Source organism: Triplophysa dalaica, chromosome 21 (assembly GCF_015846415.1).
Source record: "Triplophysa dalaica isolate WHDGS20190420 chromosome 21, ASM1584641v1, whole genome shotgun sequence".
In the NCBI taxonomy this organism is placed as follows: Eukaryota; Metazoa; Chordata; class Actinopteri; order Cypriniformes; family Nemacheilidae; genus Triplophysa; species Triplophysa dalaica.
The window spans coordinates 15,992,627-16,015,212 of record NC_079562.1 but is presented as its reverse complement, the minus strand read 5'-3'; the positions used below and the strand labels follow the sequence as shown (position 1 = coordinate 16,015,212).

The 22,586-nt window shown below is 37.3% G+C and overlaps 1 protein-coding gene across 1 annotated transcript; it reads right to left on the bottom strand.

The window, feature by feature from the left end:
- Window positions 1-8,196: 8,196 nt before the first annotated feature.
- On the bottom strand, window positions 8,197-22,582 carry rap1ab (RAP1A, member of RAS oncogene family b). Its single transcript, XM_056735648.1, has 8 exons — window positions 22,389-22,582; window positions 15,556-15,644; window positions 15,284-15,352; window positions 15,123-15,179; window positions 13,577-13,717; window positions 11,344-11,487; window positions 11,130-11,249; window positions 8,197-9,287 (listed from the first exon to the last, which is right to left on the bottom strand). Exons 2-7 carry the CDS (start codon window positions 15,610-15,612, stop codon window positions 11,160-11,162), a joined length of 558 nt encoding a protein of 185 aa, XP_056591626.1. The 5' UTR covers window positions 15,613-15,644; window positions 22,389-22,582; the 3' UTR covers window positions 8,197-9,287; window positions 11,130-11,159.
- Between the last annotated feature and the right edge of the window lie 4 nt (window positions 22,583-22,586).

Here is a 22,586-nt window from a genome sequence, read left to right as displayed (position 1 = left end):
CCCAAAATTTCCTCATTGTCTTAACATGGGGCAGGAAACATGCCCATATAAGGCGTCACAACTGTCATAACTGTCCCGTGTTAAATATATTTGCAGTACAACCACTTAGAGACAAGGGGGTGGGCTCATTTGGCTCAGACAACCAATCAATCTTTCAAGATATAGCAACCAAACAGGTTAGCCTAGCAACCATTTAGCAATACCTATATCTTTGCATCAGAACATCGTAGAGACATGGAGGTTGGTTTGTTTTACTTGTGGCTTAAAGCATCATCAATTGGCATCTGCCAGGCCACGCCCTTAGCAACCAAACAGGTTATCCTAGCAACAGTTTAGCAATACCTAAATCTAAGAATCAGAACATCGTAGAGACATGGGGGTTGGTTCATTTCACTTATGGCCTAGATTATCTTTACTGGCAGATGCTAAATCACGCTCCCTTGCAACCAAATAGGTTATCCTAGCAACCATTTAGCAATACCTATATCTCTCCATCAGAACATCGTAGAGATTCAGGGGTTGGTTTGTTTCACTCATAGCATTTAGTACCATCAACTGAAAAATGCTTAGCCACGCCCACAGCAACCAAACAGCGTAGCCTAGCATCCGTTTAGCAATACTTATATCTAAGCCTCAGAACATCGTAGATACATTGGGGTTGGTTCATTTCTCTCATAGCCTAGATTATCATCAACTGACATATGCTGAGCCATGCCCCTAGCAACCAAATGGGTTAGCCTAGCAACCGTTTAGCAATGCCCCATCAAACAATTTCGCTTCTAATAGACGTCTAAACATCTAGCCTGACGTCTAGGCTAAAGCAGGTCTAAATGTGAGCTGTTAGTGAAAATCTAATAGACATCTAACCATAGACCAAGAATAGACTAGCCGTCAATTAGACGGCTATTAAACAACTACACGTATACGTCTAATAGACGGTGAATATGGGTCTAGGCTAAAACTACACTAAATGTGGGCTGTCAGTGAAAATCTAATAGACGTCTAACTATAACCTAAGAATAGACGTCTACCCATAGCCCAAGAATAGACAAGTCATTAAACAGCCAAAATGTCAAGTTTTTATAATGTAAAAGAGAAGTATCACAAGTTAGACAAATTATAAAAGAATAATAACGACAATACAATACAGAAAATTACAAAGCAAAGCATTTATAAAGACAACTTAAAATGCAATAAACAATATTAAAATTAAAATAAATGTAAGAAGTTATTTAAAATATTTTTTCATTTGTTTTCTGTTAAGGTAATCACATTTTCTAGGTTCTTATTTTGGGGGGTTTCTTATATACCCCCCCTGCTCTCCCTGGTGCTTGCTTGAAATCCTTCCAATCGCATTTACGATTTCAAACTCTGTTCCCTTTGGGAAATTGGTCATCACTGCATCTGTCAAATACGAAATAAATTAATGAGAAACTCTGAAATCATGATCTTTACTTCACAATAAACAATAATAATGACATTGTACATTGTACATCATTTGTAGCGAAGTGGTGAAAAATAACCTTTCAACATTTGGTGTGACCAATAATTGCAGTAACTGTATTACATAAAAAAATCTAATTGCTGTATGTTATAAATAAATGTAATTTCTGTGACTGAAATAAGAATCACTAATACAGTATGATAAAGTGAATGATATTTTTTACATTTTTAACCATTTGTATAAGAGTTTGATAATTACTTAAAAAAAATCTTATTAATACAAATTCTTTGTTAATAAACACTTATAATATTTAGAACTTGAAAAAAAACTAAGCAGCTTTTTAAATGTATTAATTTTACGATGAAGCATGGTTGCATCACACAATGTTTTTAAGGATATGGCCAATTCACCTAGATGAAAAACATAAAAATCCCTTATTTTTGTTAACATTTCATATGCTGATATATGTATTGTTACACACACACCTCTTATGACTGTGAATACTGCAGCCTCCTTCTGCAGTGAACCAACCCCCTTTATATTTAATTTTGACATAAGGGAATTCTTTAAAACCCTAAAAAATTATGTGGTTAACAATTGTGGACGAAGACATTATTAACATTCTTTATTTAATTTTTAATTTTCATTGGGACCTAATGAAAAAGATAAATATGAAGAACCAGGCTTTACCTATCTAGCATCCTTCTTGCACTGTCCTTGAGGTTTCTTCCTCCTATTTTGCACAGTGTTGACACCTGAACAACACATTACATGTCAGTACTTGGCAAATAATATGTGCTTCAGTGTACTATATGCCTTTGTATTCCAATTTTATTTGTTGCATATTTAAACTTGATTATATAAAATTAATTTTTAAGATACAAAAAAGGAATACTATTCTATCAGCTCATGTTCTGTATGAAACATGCTATTATTCAGTAATTATTTAAATTTTATAGTTAATATAAATAATGGATTTTAATAATGAGGAAATGTGGCGTTAACCGTTTATTTCTACCATTGCTACCCGGGTATCCTCATTTAATAACTTCCTTTTCAATTGCTGTAATTCCTCTACGCTCTCCAAAGTAGACAGGTGGAACACAGTGTGTTTGGTTCAACCCTTTGTCCAACTCTTCTTATCTCTTCTTTTATTCGAGCAGCAGCATCAGAACCTTTCTTTGGAATCCTAAATGCATCACATGCATTGGGTTACTTATAAATACCATAAAAGATCAAAAAGACAATTCTGAGGTATGATTACTTAAATAACTGTGCTGTGTTTTACCTTTTCTGTTTTTCCTATTTGCCCAGTATAGCTGCTTTGGAACAATGCATATTGTGAAAAGGGCTATATAAATAAACTTGAATTGAATTAATCTATAACATGACAAATGAACACAAATCTCTTCCTCCTCATCTGTATGACACGGCAACAAGGAGAAAAACTGTTGCATATCAACCAGCAGTTCTAGGATAAAGTGTAATGCCAGTCCCGAATCAGTAAAATCAAATATTTTATCTAAAAAACTATTTGATACTTACCTTTTCTGACATTGAAAACATTGAAAATGTTTGAAAATTGAAATTTCTGAAAAATGTATGAACAATGTAGTAAGCAAACAGGTGTATCACATACAATGTTTTAGAAAAACATGATTCTCCTAATAATTCCCCTAATTAATTCCTTATGCAAAATTACAACCAGTTCCTTAATTGAGCTTAACATGCATATCATGTCTATACTGACCTTGAGAATATCTGTTGCTTGGAGTCGTGGTGGTGCCATATGGCTGGTGCTGAGACCTGCCGGCTGTAATGGCATTTGAAAATATTTCTAGTGGATAGTTTTATATCATCATTTTTTATTTTATTTGATTCACTGTCACATACCTCAAATTAATATACAGATTATTATATACATAATTTTTATAACATGGGGCATTGTACCAACAAAACAACTGGGAAACCTGTTTTAAAGTGATTATTTCCAAAAATGAAATTCTGTCATCATTTACTTGCCATCATGTCATTTCATACCTCTATAAATTACTTTGTTCTGATGAACACAGAGAAAGATATTAGAAAGAATGTTAGCAGTTTTCCCTTCTGGTACATCACTTCTGTTTGTTTTCCTAAGTTCTTAAAAATATCTAATTTTGTGTTCAACAGAACAAACTAAATAAAAAAATTACAATGGGAGTGAATGATGTCCCAGAATTGAAAATTGCTAACATTCTTACAAATATGTTTATTTGTGTTAAACAGAACAAAGAAATGTATACCGATTTGAAAAAACTCAAGGTAAGTAAATGACAGAATTATCAATTTGGGGGTAAACTATCCTTTTAAATAATTTATTTGCACAATGTGCTGCGAGTTTAAGTGTTCTGTTCAGTGTATCCTTTGTTGTGCTTTGTTAATTAGTTACTGCAAATTACTTGCAAACTCTTAAGGCCCGGTTTCAAAGACAAGTCAAGTCTTATCATAAACCAGGACCAAGCAGAGACACATTAGTACATTTAAGTCGCTTTAAAAAATGATGAAAATCCAATGGATAACATCACTACAATTCTAAAGTTTTTCTAAACCTTGTCATGTATTGTGTACTTTGTGTATTTCCAGAGCTCTGGGTATTTCATAATTTAACTTGTAAAATGTTCCCCCATGCTGTGCCGTTCTCAGTGGAATTATAACACCTAGTCCTACTTAGCGAATCCGAATGTTTACATTGTTGAATTCAGAAAAATGTACAAAATGTCACCGTTTAAGGGCACAACGAAACAGGCGTGTTACAGTACAATAGCACGTAAGTTAAGTTAGCATTTAAAGTATACTGTTACACTGATATCTGCTTAAATGTTATGGTTCACATAATAACAAATAATGTAGATAAATAATGAACAAATGCGAAATAGAAAAGAAAGATACATACTAGATCAAATCACAATGTTATTTGTTTTTTGTAGACTGTTGTTTTTTGTAGACCGGATTCGTGTTATGCTCGGCTCACATCACCATATTAAAATGTTTTAAAAACATGTGTGCCACAGAATTTGTAAACGTTACTTAAATTAGTTATAAAAACACCAACGTAATATTAAACGATTAATTTTAATTTATTGTAGTAGAGTAGGCGGGGCGAGACCGTGGTTCAAGTCCGGTGAGTAATTGTGAATTAGCGCCAGCTGTGCGCACACCGGGCTCAAATCACGTAGGAGATAGGGAGCATATAAAAGGAACGAGCGACCGGACCGTCGAAGAGAGAGCACCGGGCCCGGACATATGTTAAGTTTATATTTATGTTCTTGTGTTTTGTATTTATGTTTTGTTCGCCGGCGGTCGTCCGTGAGGGGCCGCCGGCTTTTATTATTTCTTTTAATAAATGTTTGCCGGTTCCAGCCTCCTTCCTTCCTTTTAATGAATCGTATTACATTTATTTATTACCATAGCTTGTTCAGAGCGGTTGGTATTTGTAAATTCATATTTGTTGTACAAAAATATTTAAACTTATGCTAATTTCAACAACGTGAAACATGAAAGTGTACATTTCAATGCAACCAATGTTAAAGGTATAGTTCACCCAAAAACAAAAATTTCCTCTTTATTTACTCACACCCAGGCCATCCGAGACAAAGGTGATATTATTTCTTGAGCAGAACCATAAATTAGATTGTTTGGTTAATCCGTGACCTCTGTGCTTCATATAATGGATGTATATGGGGTCCACCGGTCTAAGAGTTCCTAAAGGACATAATTCCAAAAAAAGCACCTACTGGTGACATATTGACATCTTGTGAAGCGAATCGATCAATATTTGCAATAAACTGAACATCATTTTTAATAATATGAGCGTACACACGCGATCTTCTTGTAGTATTTGGTGTCGGATGACATACCAGCTTCTGGTGTGTTTAGCGCCACCTGCAGAAAGAGCCACATTCAAAGAGCCACATGAGAAACAGGACTGTAGTGGAGGGCTGAACCAAAAGCTCAACTTAATTCTGCTCAAAATTGAATTTATGGCTTTTAAAATGCAGTTAATATCTGATCTGATGTAACTCTTTTATATTTAAAAAAGAAAAAAACACCACCAAACACTTTTCTCCACATCTACCATCTGTGCATATCACAGGTTATACATGTTCATACTAAAGGTCCAATGTGTAATTTTTATGAGGATCTATTGACACAAAATTTACGTTTTCATTTTTTTGTAGACCTGGGGGACTCGTTTATAAAACTCACGCACATGTTTACGGCAAGATTTTTTTAGAATTCTCAATACCTCTGTCGAAAACAGAGTACGCACAATTCTATTCCCATTTTATGCTTATGCCTCGTTTATACATCAGGTCAAAGGGGCTTGTGAGTGTTTACCAGAGCCATTGAGAGAGAGAGTATGGTCAACTCCTTACACTTCAATGGAAAAACATTTTTCACAGCAATGGCAGTTCATGGAGCCTCTCAGCAGTTCCCGGAAGTTACTTAGTTAGTTACGCATAGAGCTGCTGCTAAACAGACCAATTGAGAGAAACTTTTCGAAAAGTAATTTAAAGAATAAAAAAATTAAGAAATGAATAATTAGAAGACAAGACATAACTTCCAGAAAGTAGTTGATTGCACACACAAAGTAGTTGATTGAAAAAAAACGCATATGCTGGTTTAAGCTGGTCATAAACTGGTTTAAGATGGTCATGTGCTGGTTCCTCAACAGCTTAAACCTGATCAGGACCAGCTGTCCTGCAGAGAGGAGACGGCATCCTTTTGAAACAAAACGTCACCCGAACTTACAACACGTATAAGCATCATCTGACTATAAAAGGACCATGAACAGCATCATGTGCTGTTTTCACAATCTGATTCCAGGTAACATTATCTCATCTGTCAGTTGTGTTATCTATTATCATGTTTGTGATGCAGCCAGTGGTTGTAGAATGTGTCTTTGTGTTTTATTTCAGCTCATCATATGACAGAAAGACCCCATTTGAATCTTGTTTCATTATGAACAGTTTGTCCTTCAGTTCTGATCTTTAAGTATCTGATCCCCTACCCAATAATCATTCTGGTTTTTGTTGGCACTTTGGGGGGTCTCTCTCGCTCAATATCACTGGCTTCTAAGAGGCGCTGAAGAATTCTAGCCAGTATGACTCTGGTGCTGCTGAGTTACACGTTTATAATGTTCTCAAGCTCAATTCTGAGTTTTGTTAATCATATCACTAAATGGAAGTTTAATCAGTAGGCTACCAGTCATATGCAAAGTCAATAGTTTTCTGATCTGTCTCTTGTTTTTGAATACTCTTGTTGACTGTTTATTGTTTGTTTGTATGCTTTCACAACAATACACAAGCTCAACAAACAATCAACTTTTGTTTATATAGTGCTTTTTTTCACAATTTTTATTGTTACAAAGGAGCTGTACATGAAAACGTGTTAACTATAAGCAATACATTACATTTATAAAATAGAAAAGGTATCAAGAGCAAAGTGAATAGATACACTCTCATTCACACAAGACACACAAAATATACAGTGCGCACACACACTCATATGAGGCAGGACACGTGCGCACACACACACACACGCTCAAACTCACATAGCACACAAACACGAAAAACAGACACACACTCTGTGAACAGTTGCACACAGAAACACACACATGCACACACAATCCATAAGCTTGCATGCACACCGAACATAACATACATGCACTGACACACACACATTTTTTAAGACTTTTCCTGTGGTGAAGATGCACTTTTACAGTACTCTTTTTACAATACACAATATACTGTACGGATTTATTTGGTTAATATTTCTATTAATTAAAATGCAAAAAGACTAGAGTAAAGCCAATGTACATACAGACTAAAGTCGTTCTACTTTACACATTTGTCTGTGTGTGTCTGTAAATCTTCACATATGTTTCTTAATGTGTTTTGCAACAATGCTAAATCATGAGTAGCGCTATAGACCTTTTCAAAGCAAAAAAACAACTTAATTCAAATGTAACTGCGCATGCGTGCGTTCTTGGACTGCCCTGTAATTCTTTATTCTTGTGTTTCACTGTTGATTTGTAAAAGCTCTACATTTTTTTTAAGAAGCCAGTAGCAGCTAAAGGCTACAATCAGATTTTGCCCAGATGTTCAGTCTGGACTTGTTGCAGAAAGTCTATGCCAGTCTGCAGATTTGATCAGTTAGTGTGTTTCTATCTGAAACTTCCACAAGTCTGCAAATGTATGTCTAGTTTACAAAAAATCTGTTTTAAAAGTCTTGTAGTGTATTCCAGCTATAAGAAGCTGATTTTAAAGTTGGTGCCGTTTTAAGTGACCTGCAAACACCGATTGAGAAATGTGACATGAGTAAAGACATCAAACACTTTTGTAATCTGTGGGTCTGCTGTGCATCAATTATAAACTCACCTTGTTACAATTTCTATTAAATTTTTAATTAAAGTTTTGCTTATTCTTCTTGCATTCAACAATGACCTAATGTACTTTTGTAACTATATTTAAAAAGTATTTTTTAACATAAACAGTGTACTTAAAAGTAAAAGTAATAACAGCAGGACCATGTAAAAATCTGTTGAGTTTTAGAACAGTTTTATAGGAGTTTAGTTGGTGGCCCCTCTCTCCAAATGATACATGTAGCTCTTAAGGAGACATTTCCATAGTTGTTCACTTATTTTATGCTTGGCAAGTGTTAATTTTGTAAAAAAAAACAGACAAATCAATAAAAAAAACAGGCAAAAATAATGAAAAGGTACTAAAATTTAATAATATTAAAAGCCAGAACATCTTTTGACAGAAAAAGCAAGAGGAAAATGTAGGTTTAGTACAATATATATCAGAGTGACACAGAAATCAGTCATCCTTCCCCCTCTTTTTACATTATAAAAGGCCCGTTGTCTTATGAAACAGTCTCTATGAAACAGAATGGCATCAGAATACGATATGAACTAGGAAAACCAAGTGACTGAATACAAAATAACGTCACATTGGGGACGGGGGCAGTATTTTCTGATGAATGCATCCATAGTTGTAGGCAAAACATAATTTATATACAGTTTTATGTTGTCTAGACATTTACACATCTTATAAAGAATGAAAGTACAACTAAGGAAAAGCAAGTGAACTTGACATCATTTACAACAACTACACTTAAAGATGGTCATGCTGTTTGCTGTTTGCTGAGAACAGGATATTGTATGTTGTCACTCATGTCTTTGAACGAGCGGTATTGCGAAAAAGGAATACTGTCGACTCTTTCTTGCACTTTTCTCAGAAAAGCACTGAGTTCAAGAGTTTATGGTGAAGAGTTTTTAATCCTTTAAAAACATGTGATGAACTTTCAGCGATCGTCTCATTGGCGGTGCAGGTCAAGGACGTTTTTGAACATCTGTGTTTTCAGAGGAAGTTGAAGGATTTCATATATTGCCATAAGATTTTCAGCATACATGTTAGATTGATGTTGAAAGTAAATCAATGAAAGCTGAATCCCAAAATCTTTATTATGTCCATGGATTCATTTGGTGGAACTACTAAAAAGTTTCTTCCTGGGTATATGATGATTAATATTCACTATAATAATAATAATGAGATTTATTTTCTTCATTAGCCATACAGAAAGTCAGGGAAATGTTGCGTTGTCCTCAGTTCTTCTTGAAAAATTGAACTGTTCCTCTGACTTTTCTGTCAAAATAAATGGGAAATAGAGTTGTGACTGGTGTTCTAACGCAGTATGTCTGGCGCTGCTTTGAGACAGTCGGCTGCTCCGTTGATTCATTCGAGGACGGCAATGTTGACATGATCCAAACAAGCGATCAGTTCTTCATTACAGCATTCTGCAGAGGAAACACATTCATAAACACAGGAACACCAACAAAAACTTGTTTTCTTATTGCAAAAATCGGTCAGTCAGATTTACTTCATCAGAAGGGCTGAAATGCCTATAAAAGGGATCTGGCTTGATGCAACAGGAACAGTACAGCAGGTCCATTCAACACGCTCACCTGTAGAGGGCGTCCTTAATCCGTTTTGATAACTGTCCCGCAAACTGTACTTTCATTCAAACTAGAAATTCTACACAGATCTGTAACTTCTTATTTTAACAATTCTAAAATAAATACAAATGACTATAAGGGGTGGGAATCGTTTGGTCCCTCACAATCAAATCAGAATCTATTTTTAGGGTCACGATTCGATTCAGAATTCATATTCACTCACAGTCAGACTAGTGTTGGCACTTTCGCTTCTAGTCTTTGAACAGTCACACATTGTATTTAAATATAACTGAGTGTGAAATAAAGCCATTCTCATTTCCATTTTCTGTTGTGCGACATAAAAACAAGTGTATAATAGTAAAAAGTGATTCATTAGAGCCACATGTTAAACGGGAGTCACCTTCACGAATTGACAAATCCTCTGACAAAATCATCATTCACATAAGTGAGGTGATTTTGACAATATACTATATTTGTCTCGTGCAGCGCGTGTGAGCTGGCTAACAAACTGCATATTTACAGAAGTATGATCATGTACTTAAGTCTAAACAGTGACGGGTTTTGGGAAATGCTATATTGCACTCATTGGTAATTCAGCTGTGGTATAGTGGATTGAACGCCATCTTTCTCCCTGCTGCTCACTGCACCGGGAAGATGCAGGGAAAAACCATCCTGAAATGTATTTACTGAAGTTATATTGAAGTTTAGTACAACGGGGCTGAATGGTTTTCTCTTTCTCTACTTCTCGTGTATGCACGCTGTATCTCTGGGTGAGGTGTGCTTTTCTCTAACTGGACCTGGTGCTGAACCTCTCTCGTGGTTGACTTTGGCCTTTTTGTTCAGAGGACATCACATTATTATATTTACTTATAACATTTAAGATAAATTTTGTGAATTGATTTGAATCGCTAGAATCAATATTTTTTTCCACCCCTAATGAATAAATGAAGCAATAAATAATTATAATGTGTACAAAGCCTTCATGTTTTCACTAGATCCATAACAGTCATGAAATCATGAGCGTCGGAACCATTGTATGTGGTTGGGACAGGACCCACCCACTTTTTTAAGACCAATGATATTGGACTCTCTTATAGCGTCTCTTATTTAGCACCGTCTATCAAATCTATTCCACTTAAGTAATGCTTAATAAATAAAACTCCACTTCGCGTTTTTGCTGGACTTGCCTCCTCAAATCCATTGGACTTGGCTCATTCGGAGTCCATACAAACAAAACTCCATTCCATATTTCAGCTAATACAGCCTTAATTTACACCAGCTGCTTCCTTAAATCCATTACACCCTGGCTCATTCAGAGTCCGTATAAATTCAACTCCATTCCGTTATATACAGCAAACTACTACTCACGGGTGATTCTCACTACACCACCAAAGCCGCTGGTAATCTGCCGATGTTTTTTCTGGGAGGGGAATCACCCATATTTTTTGTGCTTCCAACACCCATGCATGGAATACTGAGCGAGCACAACCCGGGCAAAAGAAATTGCTCTTGCATTCAGGTGATAACAGCGAACAGATGGTGACACCCGCTGGACGAGAGGTGCACTACAATAATGCTTAGGAAAATCATAATATCACTAAAAACCGTGTTAGCGAATGCCTCTGGGGATTTTAAGAACAGACATCAGAACTGGTATTGTAAAATCAATGTGTAATGACAGACCTGGCTCAGAGCTGCTGTTGGGACGGGGCTCTACAGGAGGACACAGTTTGATTTCTTTTTTGCCTTTTTCTTTTCCACTGGTGTTTTCCTGTTAATTTGTCTGACCAAGTCATAGAAGATCTGCATTGTTTAAAACAGAAAGACACAGGCAAGTTATTAAATGCACTCAGAAGAACACATGGCTATGAGAAAACAAGTGTCATTGTGTGCTTACGTCAAGGACGTTTATCTTTGATTTGGCGGAGGATTCTAGAACGGCACAGTTGTTCCACTGTCGGGCCAGATTCTGACCCTGCTCCTTCCCCACCACTCTCTCGTCCTCCAGATCACACTTATTACCCACCAGTATCATCGGCACCTAAAAAGAGAGAGAGACACTCAAATACATTAGTTTTTACTGGTAGTTGATAGATTAAGTAAATCAAAAGGGTTATAAAACATTATAAATATCTAATATTCTAATGATAGGCCAGTTCAGATGAGGTTTACACTTTTTGTACCACTGCTGAAAAAAATGATCGTTTTCTCATATTCTGTGGAGCCAGCAATTATTAGGTTGTCTCAAGAAAGTACTATAAGACTTTTGGACAAGCAGCAGCAAAAATCAATGTAAACATAGACGGTGCCAAAACTCCTTCAGCACTGGAAAAGCAATGCAAAATGAACGTGGTTTCCATTTGAGTTTGGCAGACAACATAAAATACACATCAGTGTAATAAACTCGAAGGGGAATGCCTGTGGAATTGATCTTTTATTTTACGTTACATTAATATAAAATATATTTAACAGTGTTTTTTTGCTGTAGTATTGAAACCGGTATGAAGAACCATATTTCACAGGTACTGATATACTGACTGTACAGCAAATGATGTTATTTCATGGTTTCAGAGAACACAGTTCAATTAACAGGACTTTAAGGGGCCAATGAAAACAATATTGATCTTATGTCAGGTCTTCACACATGCACTAGACCAGCATAAATGGATCTACTGTCTGAATACAGAAACATTCAGAAATTCATACAGTGCCATTAGATGGGAAAATTAACATGAAATAAGAATTAACAGCGTATAAATGGGTAAACTATCCCTTTAACTTCCTATTTGAGTATGTGTATGATTTTACTTTGGGGTGTCATTTCATACAGATGAATACAAGAAGCATACAGGCGTTAAAGTCACAAAGAAAAGCATCTGATCAGGATTCAGTGAACACAAAACCAACCTAGTAATACAGTTCTTCTTTAAAAAGGAATAATGGACTTGTAATTCAGACAACTCACTAGTTGATGTCACTTTTTTGTATAGTAAAACAAAGTTCACTTTTCAAAAGATTATCCCCTTTTCTTATGCAGTATCACAGCAGCGGAGCGCACACAGAGCCCTCTCTCCCCTGACCACTCGACTAACCCCATGTTTGGACTGGCCACATGGAAAATGTTTCAAATCTAAACAAACTAAGAAGAGGTAGCGGTGGGGGCAGGTATTTCGGCATAGGCCCCTATAGAGGGATAGAAGTAGGAATGTCCCTAGTCAGCTGAAAACTAACAGCAGCACCAAAGCTAGCCTGAGCCAAAGATACAGAACCAAATGAAGAGCGACAGCAACGAGCACCCCCAAACCAACCCACATCCACAATTACCAATGAGAAATGACCCATATTACCCACATAAGACCGCCAATGGGGTCAGATCATCACACAGGTGGAAAATTAGTTTAAAATTCGCTCATACTTTCCCCATTGAGAGCATCTGGCCTTAAATCAATTGAAACTACAAACATGAACACTATACATGCATCTTCTTGGTTTGAACCTTCACTGTGGTTTGGGATTATTCGGGCAGTGCGGGTCACAGAGGCAGTGTGACGGGAGAAGCTTGTGGTGGAAGGCTAATCAAAACAAATTCCAGAGTTGTTAACTTCTCAAGGCTGCAGTCCGGTGGGCTTGTGCTTCACACTACGCTCCAAAGCACGCACCCGGCATTCCCTCAACACATGTCCAAAAAAGGATATCCCATGACTGACAGAGCACGGCGAGGCAGATAGGCTGAGTGGCTGCATGGTGTACACCCATGAACAACTTGTTTTATCAGCACACGAGTTTTGCTATGGTGACGTATATTTATTATATTTCTGCATCAGGATGAAGATGAACGGGAAAACATAAACAATAAATAAAACAACACTGGACCAAAAAACAAACCATTCAATAAGCCATTTAGCAAATGATGCATACAGGGAGTAAACGCTTTGATTTTCTAATGTTCTTGACAGAGATAGAGAAAGATAATGGCATTTTAAACCCTACCAGGTGCATTTGGATTGTGATGAAAGACGTATAATGGCTTCAGTAAGGCAGTGATTTGTGCAGCTAAGCCAGTTAAGTGCGTTTTCAGTACATGCATCCATACATCAACATCCACTCAGAGGGTTTTCTCCCACACTTACGTCCTCGGTGTCCTTTACTCGTAGGATCTGCTCCCGTAAGTCCTGCAGGTCGTTGAATGTGGACTGCGCTGTGATTGAGTACACGAGAGCGAAGCCCTGACCATTCTTCATGTACAGATCCCTCATGGCTGTGAATTGCTCCTGAACGAGGGCAAACAAACAAGAGTGTTTCTCTTTAATACTTAACACAACTCTGATCTCAAATGGACGGTTAAAGCCATAAGATCATTTTTTGTAGAACAAAGTTATCACTTTAGCCTGAAACTCTTACAGAATGCATGTAAAACTGTAATATGGCTTCATAAGTAGAGCTTTGTGCAGTTCTACATCCATGTTTGTTGCACGCCAGAAGTAAAGCATATATTTAAATGTGAATAATTATACAAGAATAAATGTGACATGGGATTTTTTTTTGTGGATTTTCTGCTTTCTCATTCTATTGACCAAAATGTGCTAGGCTATGACTGTGTGTTTGTGTGATTTGCGGTCATTTAAACTTCCAATACATACATTACTTTCGATAAAGTCAAATTTTTATATTCTGAAAAAAATCCTTGAATGTTCGACAAGAACTTCTCAAAAAAAGCAAAAACTCAGCAGAAGTAGCAGGAAAAGAAGGTTCCATGAGTGATGTTCTCATTACCATAACATGTATATTTCCACTTAAAAAAAGGTAACTTTTATAATTAAGAAAATCTTCATTATTCTCTTATGTAGGATGAATAAAAACTTAATGTTGTGCAACATGGATTCTTATTTTTACCAAAACATGCTAGGTATAGACATTTTCAGGCTGTTACGGCAATGAGATTCTCATTTTATTATTTTTTTTTTAAATGTTTGTTTCAAGTACCTTGAAAATCATATGGAAAGCAAGATTTTGTGAAAATCACCCTTTACAATAAACAACATTTGTTAACACTTAAGTATAAGACCAATACTCACTATTAACTAGTTACTTATTAGCATGCCTATTATTAGCATATTGGCTGTTTATAAGCACTTATAAAGCATATATTCTACATCCCTAATCCTACCCAATACCTAAACCTAACAACTACCTTACTAACTATTAATAAGGAAAGAATTAAGACTTAACTAAGCCAAAGTCGTAGTTAATAGTTTGCTAAAACCGAGAACTGGACCTTAAAATAAAGTCTGACCCAACATTTCTTAAAAGAAGTGTGTTAGATGAACTCAGAATGTGTCTCATCCAACAGGATTGTTGTTAAGCATTTCTGATCCAACTTTTGTTGAGGTTCAGTAAAAATGAGAACTACATTGTTGTCAGATCTTTCACGACAATATAAATAACATCACAGTTCTGCTGTTGCATCCGTTCCAAGTCACAGTTTCGTTGTGCTTGTGTGTTTAGGAAAATGTGTCTCTTCCACGACCTCAACTCTAAACTCTTAACACAAACAAAAGACGGGTGTGGATTCTTTATTTGTCTTCAAATCTAGCTGTGGTATGCTGCCAGCTGTTATTGGCTAAGCTCTCAGAGACACAGAGGTGTGGAAAGGACACACAGGCCGACAGCACTTACCGTTCCTGCTGTGTCCAGGATCTCTAGCATGCACTGCTGGCCGTCCACTTCCACTTGCTGCCAAGGGAGAAGGAGAGAAAATTAAAGGACACAGAGACAAAACGGTTCCACCGCCTACTGAGATGTTTACAAAAAGAGAAGCTTCAGAAGATAACAGCTACCTTTCTGTAAGAGTCTTCTATCGTGGGGTCGTATTTCTCCACGAATATTCCCTGGACAAACTGGACCGTCTGCGAGAGACATGAATATTGACTTTAGGTTTCGTGCTTGAAATTAAGACTTGTGAGAATGTGAATAGAAAAACAAAAGCAGACGTATTGAATCAGAGACGGCCAAAGCGATTTTGGATGTTGATGATCGAATAATTCCTATGGATCACATCATCGCTTGGCCGAACATCTGAAATCTACTTGTTGTGAGGAGGACGACTCACCAGGGCTGATTTGCCCACACCACCGGAGCCGAGCACCACAAGCTTGTATTCACGCATGGCCGGGTCTCTTCACCGCACTCCTCAGCGCTCTGAAACGAAATCAGAAGAGAGTTTAAGAGGCTTTCTTGCGGTAGGGAGCGTCCTGGATCACAGCCCAGGGGTGGGGGAGATCACGAGCATGACCTCTTAAACGCAAAGCAGCTGTGGGTTCTGGAAGGAAGTGTATGGTCTGGAGCCAGGACTGAGGCCTGTTGAACCTCTGGGCCTATATGGATTTAACCCGTATCAACAGACCCACGGTGATCTGACCGCGACAGAAAACTGCATATAGCACTGCTACAGATGAGTGAAGCTTTACAAAAGGTTTACTTACAATGCTGCATCAATATCATGGCCAGAATCAATATTTCCTGTAGCATTTTTACAAAAACAATTCTGGGAAAGTTAATATTGACCACTATTCAGAGGTCACATCTGCGAGCATAAACGCACTGTGCAGGTAAATGTACACTTCATTTCCTGCTCGACCAAAAGATATATATATTTTTTAATTACAAAACAAAATTAATCACAATTTGGTTCGTTCATTTAATCATGAGTACACTAAGTCAATGCCGATTCCCTTCCTTGCAGTTACATGAATGCATTTGGCAGATGTTTTTAACCTTAACATAAAGTGACTTGCATGACTTTCAAATACATTTTATCAATGATTGCGCTCCCTGGGAACTGAACCCATAACCTTGGTGTTGCTAGCCCAACAGGAACACACAGATACATAAGGCCATGCGAACCTGAACAGTCTCGAAACACTTTGCAGTTAATAGTTAACCAGCACTGGCCTTCAAAGCAAACAAACCTGAGTTTCGGTCTGAACTGAACACCTTTTTTTTTAAAACCAACATGTATGAACAGCGACAACCTGTTCTCCATCACTTACTTCATCCGTCCTTATTTGAACATTTTGTGTCCATTCTTCCTATAAATAACTTCAACTCTTCTCAAACTGCTTCTGCTGTGGTGTTGAATCGGTTCAGAATGAACAATAGATGTCAGCTAATCCCTTCAGTGTAAAAAGCCATCAAACTGTAACCGTTCTGCTGACTTTCATATATTAAACACTCAAGCCTCGCTCAGATTTTCTGACGTTACACCTCCCAGATTTAAATATTGACCAAGTTGCATGCAATCGAGAATTCTCATCCAATGTTGTTTGGAGAGGTTCGTAGGTGTCATTGTTTGAATGCTTTGCTCTGAACGCCGACCAATCGTGTGAAACCAGAATCGGAGCAGAGCATTTTTTTCCTTTAATGGTAACGGCAGTGGGAAAAGGCGACTGGATGCCAAGACGAGGCCATCGAGAGGGAAAATGACCAGAGGTAATGCAGGACTACAACTTCGATGTCAGGAGCAGTTCGGAAACGAACATCTTTCAGCCAGAGATTTAAAGCATGCAAACACATGGAGAGATACAGCGTATGAACGCACCTTTTGGCTCACACGAAACAGCTGCAACTTACACTAATCAATTCAAATGAGGGTTGGAAACAAGCAAATATGTGCATGTAAAGTCATCTACAGCAACTTTTGTTTGTCTAGGACATGCTCCCAAAGAAAGTAAAAAAACAAGCCAATCTTTCCTTGTCAAGCATGACATCATTACCTGATTCACTCCAAGGAATTGCCTTTCCATGTAAGGATGTAGAGGATGTTTCTCGACACAGCAGGAGCGCAGCTGAAACTTCCCTGAACTACTTTAAAGGCAGACTGGATGGTCTGCGGAGAGAAACAGCTGTTCTGATGAAAGTCTTTTGAAGTCGTAAGCTAATAATTTGGCTACGACTCCATGCAAATGTGAAGGTTCCGGTGTGGTGCTGGACTGGTGCTGTAAAACTCTGGCCAGCTAAACATTGGTCAGAAATATGGTTCATTTAAACCTCAATTTAAGATTGGCTTTTTGCAGTCAAATTAAAGAAAAAGAAACGGATTTTATAGCTATTGAAACAAATTAAATTATGATCTCCAACTCTTAAATTGGCATAAGCATCAGATCGACTTCACATTCATTTTTCCAATTTCATGTAGAGCAACACATTGGGCATTTAACAACAGTTAGCTCATAATCTCAACTTTGATTGGTTGACCGGAGTAGCAATTAACTGTTTACACATACAGAAGACCGAGAAGTGTACCTGGATCGAGCAGGTTATTTTAATATAGAATAATAGTGGGGTTCACATAGCAACTAAAACAATAAAGATACAGAGAATGATATCGCTAGAATCAGTTTCAGAGCAATTCTGACAACAAACTCAGGCAGATCTTTAATATTTGGCTAATGTTGATCACGACGTTGATCGGAAAGCTGTGTTTTTACACTGGGAAATATATGTTTACACCCAGACAGGAGTGCACCTTCAGCCTTCAGAGCTAGTATCCAGCGTTTACTATAAGGTTTTGAAGAGACATTCTTGAACGATAACGAAAGTATTAGCAGCAGGTCACCTACATTCATTGTAGTGACTGGGAACAGTGTAACACGTGAGCATAAAATAAACATAACCTTATCCTCCGGTGTGAATGGAAATATAGATAGTTACATTTAACGTTATAGTTATCGTTATAATGTGACACATATTTGTGATGGTTAAATCTGCCCTCCAGAGCATATCACTTCAGGTATTTGCGATTTAAGAACAAGCAGTGACTAGGGATGAGTCAGAATTTCGAATATTCGTTTAGTTTATTTAATTATAGAATTTTGAATAGTTTGTGCGATCTTAAGAAAATTGCTGTGTTTTCACGCGTAACGCATTCATGTAACCAAAGGGTGGCGTTGCAAATAGCGACGCACCTAAATCCTTAAGGCTGTCAGTCAAGAGACAATAGAGGAAAACATTCTCACAAAAATTGTTAACGAAGTTGCGCACACTGTATTTAGACAATGTCAAAAATGTGTTCTGTGTGGTGTTCCTTTAATAAAATGAATGAGAATAAAGTGCAGTGCAAACTCTGCAATCCGAAGCTGGCCTATCATGGATCAACATCTACGATGCACAATCATCTGAGGGCGAAGCTCCCAGCAGGTCCATCCACAGGTCAGCAATCAGTTGCTAGTTTTATGGTCAGACCAACCAATTTGGATGCCAGACAGGCAGAGCAAATAACGGCCCTAACTAGCAAGATGATCGCTAAGGATATCCTTCCGATCGGCTTTGTCGAAGGAGAGGGTTTTAAAAATCATATGGAGTTTGTCAGCCCGAGTTTACTGTCCGTCTAGAAAAACGATCACTGCCAGACTGGAGAAACTTTTTCATGACAATAGAAATGGAAGCCTTTTGGGCTATTAATTCATGAAATCGCTGCGAACTGTTACTAAATGCCGTCATTTGGATAATATGTTTTTTATTCGCGTTTCAAGTCTGGTCTAAAATCTTTATGGCTTTATTATATTTTCCTTGATCAATCACACTGTTTTTTAGTTGGTATAAATGTGCATGCTCATATTTTACAAGGAAATGTCCTAGCATTATGAGCGGTTAAAGCTGATAGACGTACTGTTAATAAGTGCCATCATTTGGTTAATATATTAATGTTTCAGCACGTTATATTAGCTTGATGCAAGATTGCCTATTCCATAATAAATAAAGCAGTGTGTCGTCACGGATTTAAAGCGTAAATGTTCTCTCTCTCTCTCCTTTTGTGTGTGTGTAATACTGTAAATGCAGCCATGTGGGGGAGGGGTGCGAATTTTGGATAATTTTCGAATAGTTCTCACCGATCTTCGAATATTATTTTTATTTAAATGCCCATCCCTAGGAGTGACCTCAACACCTGTTGACAGAGGATATGACAAGTTGCCCACACAATCTTATGTGAATTTGTGCAAATGCTTTTGCTCCTGTGATAGTTAGGGGCTTCAGTATTGCATTTTACTAATAATCATAGGTTTTTGAACAACTCATATAGGCTAGAACAAATTCAAACGAATTAGCCACCTTGTAAAATAGTAACGAAATCTCATGAGGTACGATTGAATATGTGGGTTCAATCGCACATAGCCACATACTTCCATGTAGGTGGTGGTTATATGGTAAAAAAAAAAAAATGTAGCTAAAACCAGGTTCTTTGATGATTCATAAAACTCAAGTACTAAAATGGCAGTACTTTGAGTCACAAAAGCAATGAACTGGCCATATGTTCATGTCAGTTCACATGCATTTTCTTTATGTCTGTATGTGACAGTAATGTCACCATACACGGTGCTTACTCATAATTGAAGACAACAGAAAAAATGTGTAGCTTTCAATATTGTTCATCCGCTCCGCTACCTTAACAGTTCAATGTTCCTTGACATTGCAACCCATACAGGAAACGGCTAACTTCACCGACATCTGTCTTTGTGCATCATCATCAACAGTTTTTACATGAACAGACTAAAGCCACGGGTTTAATGATTCGAGTTCCCTAGACGGGCATGAAGACCTCTGACGGTAGCCATCAACAACCCAGTCCACAGTGAGATGCCGACTGAAACTAAATCAAGAGCACGGAATCAACAACTCGGTCTCAAATGGGAATGTGACAATGGCTTTTCTAAATCACCACACTGCTAATATTAGCTCCAACTGTGCCACATGCTTAAAACCAAAGTCTGAAAAAAAACTCACAAACTAAGACTGGAGGAATGTTGCATACAGTGAACAATGAAATAGATTTTTTTTAACACTAATACTGAAAGCTGATCAACCTCTATAAAATGCCTTACTAATACACAAAAATGATGAAAGAAAACCACAAAACCCTAACCAAATAAAATTCCAAGCAAAAGATCCGTGCTTAGCAATGCAAGCACAAAACTCTCTAAAATCACAGCATCCGTACATAAAACAAGAAATAAAGAATCCTAAATGATAAACTCTTAAAAGGCTGCCACACAAAATCTATCAGCTTCACCTGACAACATCATTTCAAGTTATGAGTCAGGATGAGAAACAGCTCAACTTGCAATTCTCCAACCTCTTCCTTTCCTAGCTTAACCGGCAGCATCATAACTAGAATTGTGGTCAGACTTTCGTTTTTAGAGATGAAGAAATGAGTGTTGCTGAATCACCTGCCAGGGGTTGTGAGGATGTGCCAAACAACCGGATAGAGACGTTACAGCAGCGGTTTGCTTGTGATAGAATAACCATTGTCATTCATTAAAAGATAAAGACAAGATGTTCATTCATGAAATACTGTCAGAATCGGATGGAAAGTGACACGGTTTAGAGAATAGTTGTCAGGCAGAGGAGCTCATTCCTAGAAAGTGGGTGGAAGGGTGTGCTGACTGAACAGATGGCTTTGATAAAAACCAAGAAAATGTTTAATGTTAACATGCCAAAACCTGAAAAGGGGTACAAATGAAAGAAATAATTGACAGGCAGAGACAAAAAAGACAAGAAAGTGTCCAAGATAGGGTATTTTTTTCCAAAAACCAAACTGACGGAAAACTCCCAGCCTTCTCGCATGCTTTTGAAACCAATTAAAAAAACTAAAACTACAGACACCAAGAAGATCTGACCCAGTTTCACAGACAAGGTTTATGACTAGTCCCAAACCAAATTTATTTGACGAAATCTTAATTTAAAAAAAAGTAACTTGCCCGGACATATCTTAAAATATGTCAGTGCCATTGTTTTGTCTCAATATGGATATCAGTAATGGTTTCGTAAAAGGCATTTTAATAAAAGTGACTTAAATAGCCTAAATTAACTAAGGCATAGTCCTGTTCAAGGCAAAGACTTGTCTATGAAACCAGGCATATGTTTTAGTTAAAATAGGATAGTTAAGTAGCTTTTATAAAAGTGAACTAGAAAAAAAAACATCGCTGGTGTACATCCTGAGACATAATGGCACATACATATTTTAAGATATTCAGTTAAGACCATTCAAACATTCATTTTAGTCTGGGACTACACTTAAGTCTTGTCTGTGAAACCAGTCACTGCTTTAACAGGTGCAGACAACACAGAAACATAAAGCATAGAAACCCAAGATTAATTCTGTAGAAAATAAGGAAGCCTCATTCGGATTAAGATCAGGAAAGGGGAACTGAAACTGCTTTGCTAAACACTGGTGTCAGTAAAAAAAAACATGTACTGTGTCAAATCAGCAAAAGTCACTAATAATGTGTTCCAGTCATCTGGGAGTGACACTAGACTTAGGTTCACGTCTGGGATAATAAAAATATCATGTTGGGTCGATTAACTACCAGATCTGAACATTAATATGTAAAATGATACGTTTAATCTATGCCGAACCTGTGAAATATTTCCGATTTGATCGCTCATATTGTGAAATGCTTTATTTTGAGAACTATATTACAAAATAAAATACTGAATGGTCGGTAAACTGCATCACGCCCAGATGTTTACCCAACCAATCCACTTAAACAGATAAGAACAATCACAGTTTTAAATACACTATTTTAACTTCAAATAACCATAGACATTAAAGTTCAGAATCTATGAAAGGGGGGACATGTTTTATTAAAGCGAATAATCATTTATGAATAGTTTCTAGAGACGGTTATGATAAAAACCGGTTAATTTGAAGCAATTTTAAACCCATCAGTCAGATCATTGCTAATAAGCTAAACTGTTGAAGCCTAACAAAACTACTTAAAATAACTTTCTGTTTGAGAGATTAGCCACGTAAACAAATTCGTATGGTTACAAGTACATAAACACGACTGAACACAAAAGAAACACATTTAAACCATCTTTATGCATTTTTGAGGGACATTAGCGGTCCTAAAGCGCCTGTTAGCGCGCGCTCGTTTAGCCACCTACCTTCACACACCCGCCCGAAATATCCGACAAATTCAAGCGTCTTCAGCTGCAGTCAACCTCAATTCAGTTTCTTCACAGCAGACTGGGTCATTCAACGCAGCAGCACACACGGCGAACACGAAACAAGGCGTTGTGAGCGGAAAAACACTACTGTGTTGCCCTCACTGCGACCTCCCGAGCCACTCACGTATCGCGCCT

Excerpts from the sequence above, each read along its gene's own strand:
- rap1ab (XM_056735648.1), bottom strand. The coding sequence starts at position 15,612 with ATGCGTGAATACAAGCTTGTGGTGCTCGGCTCCGGTGGTGTGGGCAAA. Across the intron at positions 15,180-15,283 it reads TAGAAGACTCTTACAGAAAG|CAAGTGGAAGTGGACGGCCA; the intron begins GTAGCTGTTATC and ends CTCCCTTGGCAG. Across the intron at positions 11,488-13,576 it reads GAGTAAAGGACACCGAGGAC|GTGCCGATGATACTGGTGGG; the intron begins GTAAGTGTGGGA and ends CTCTCTTTTTAG.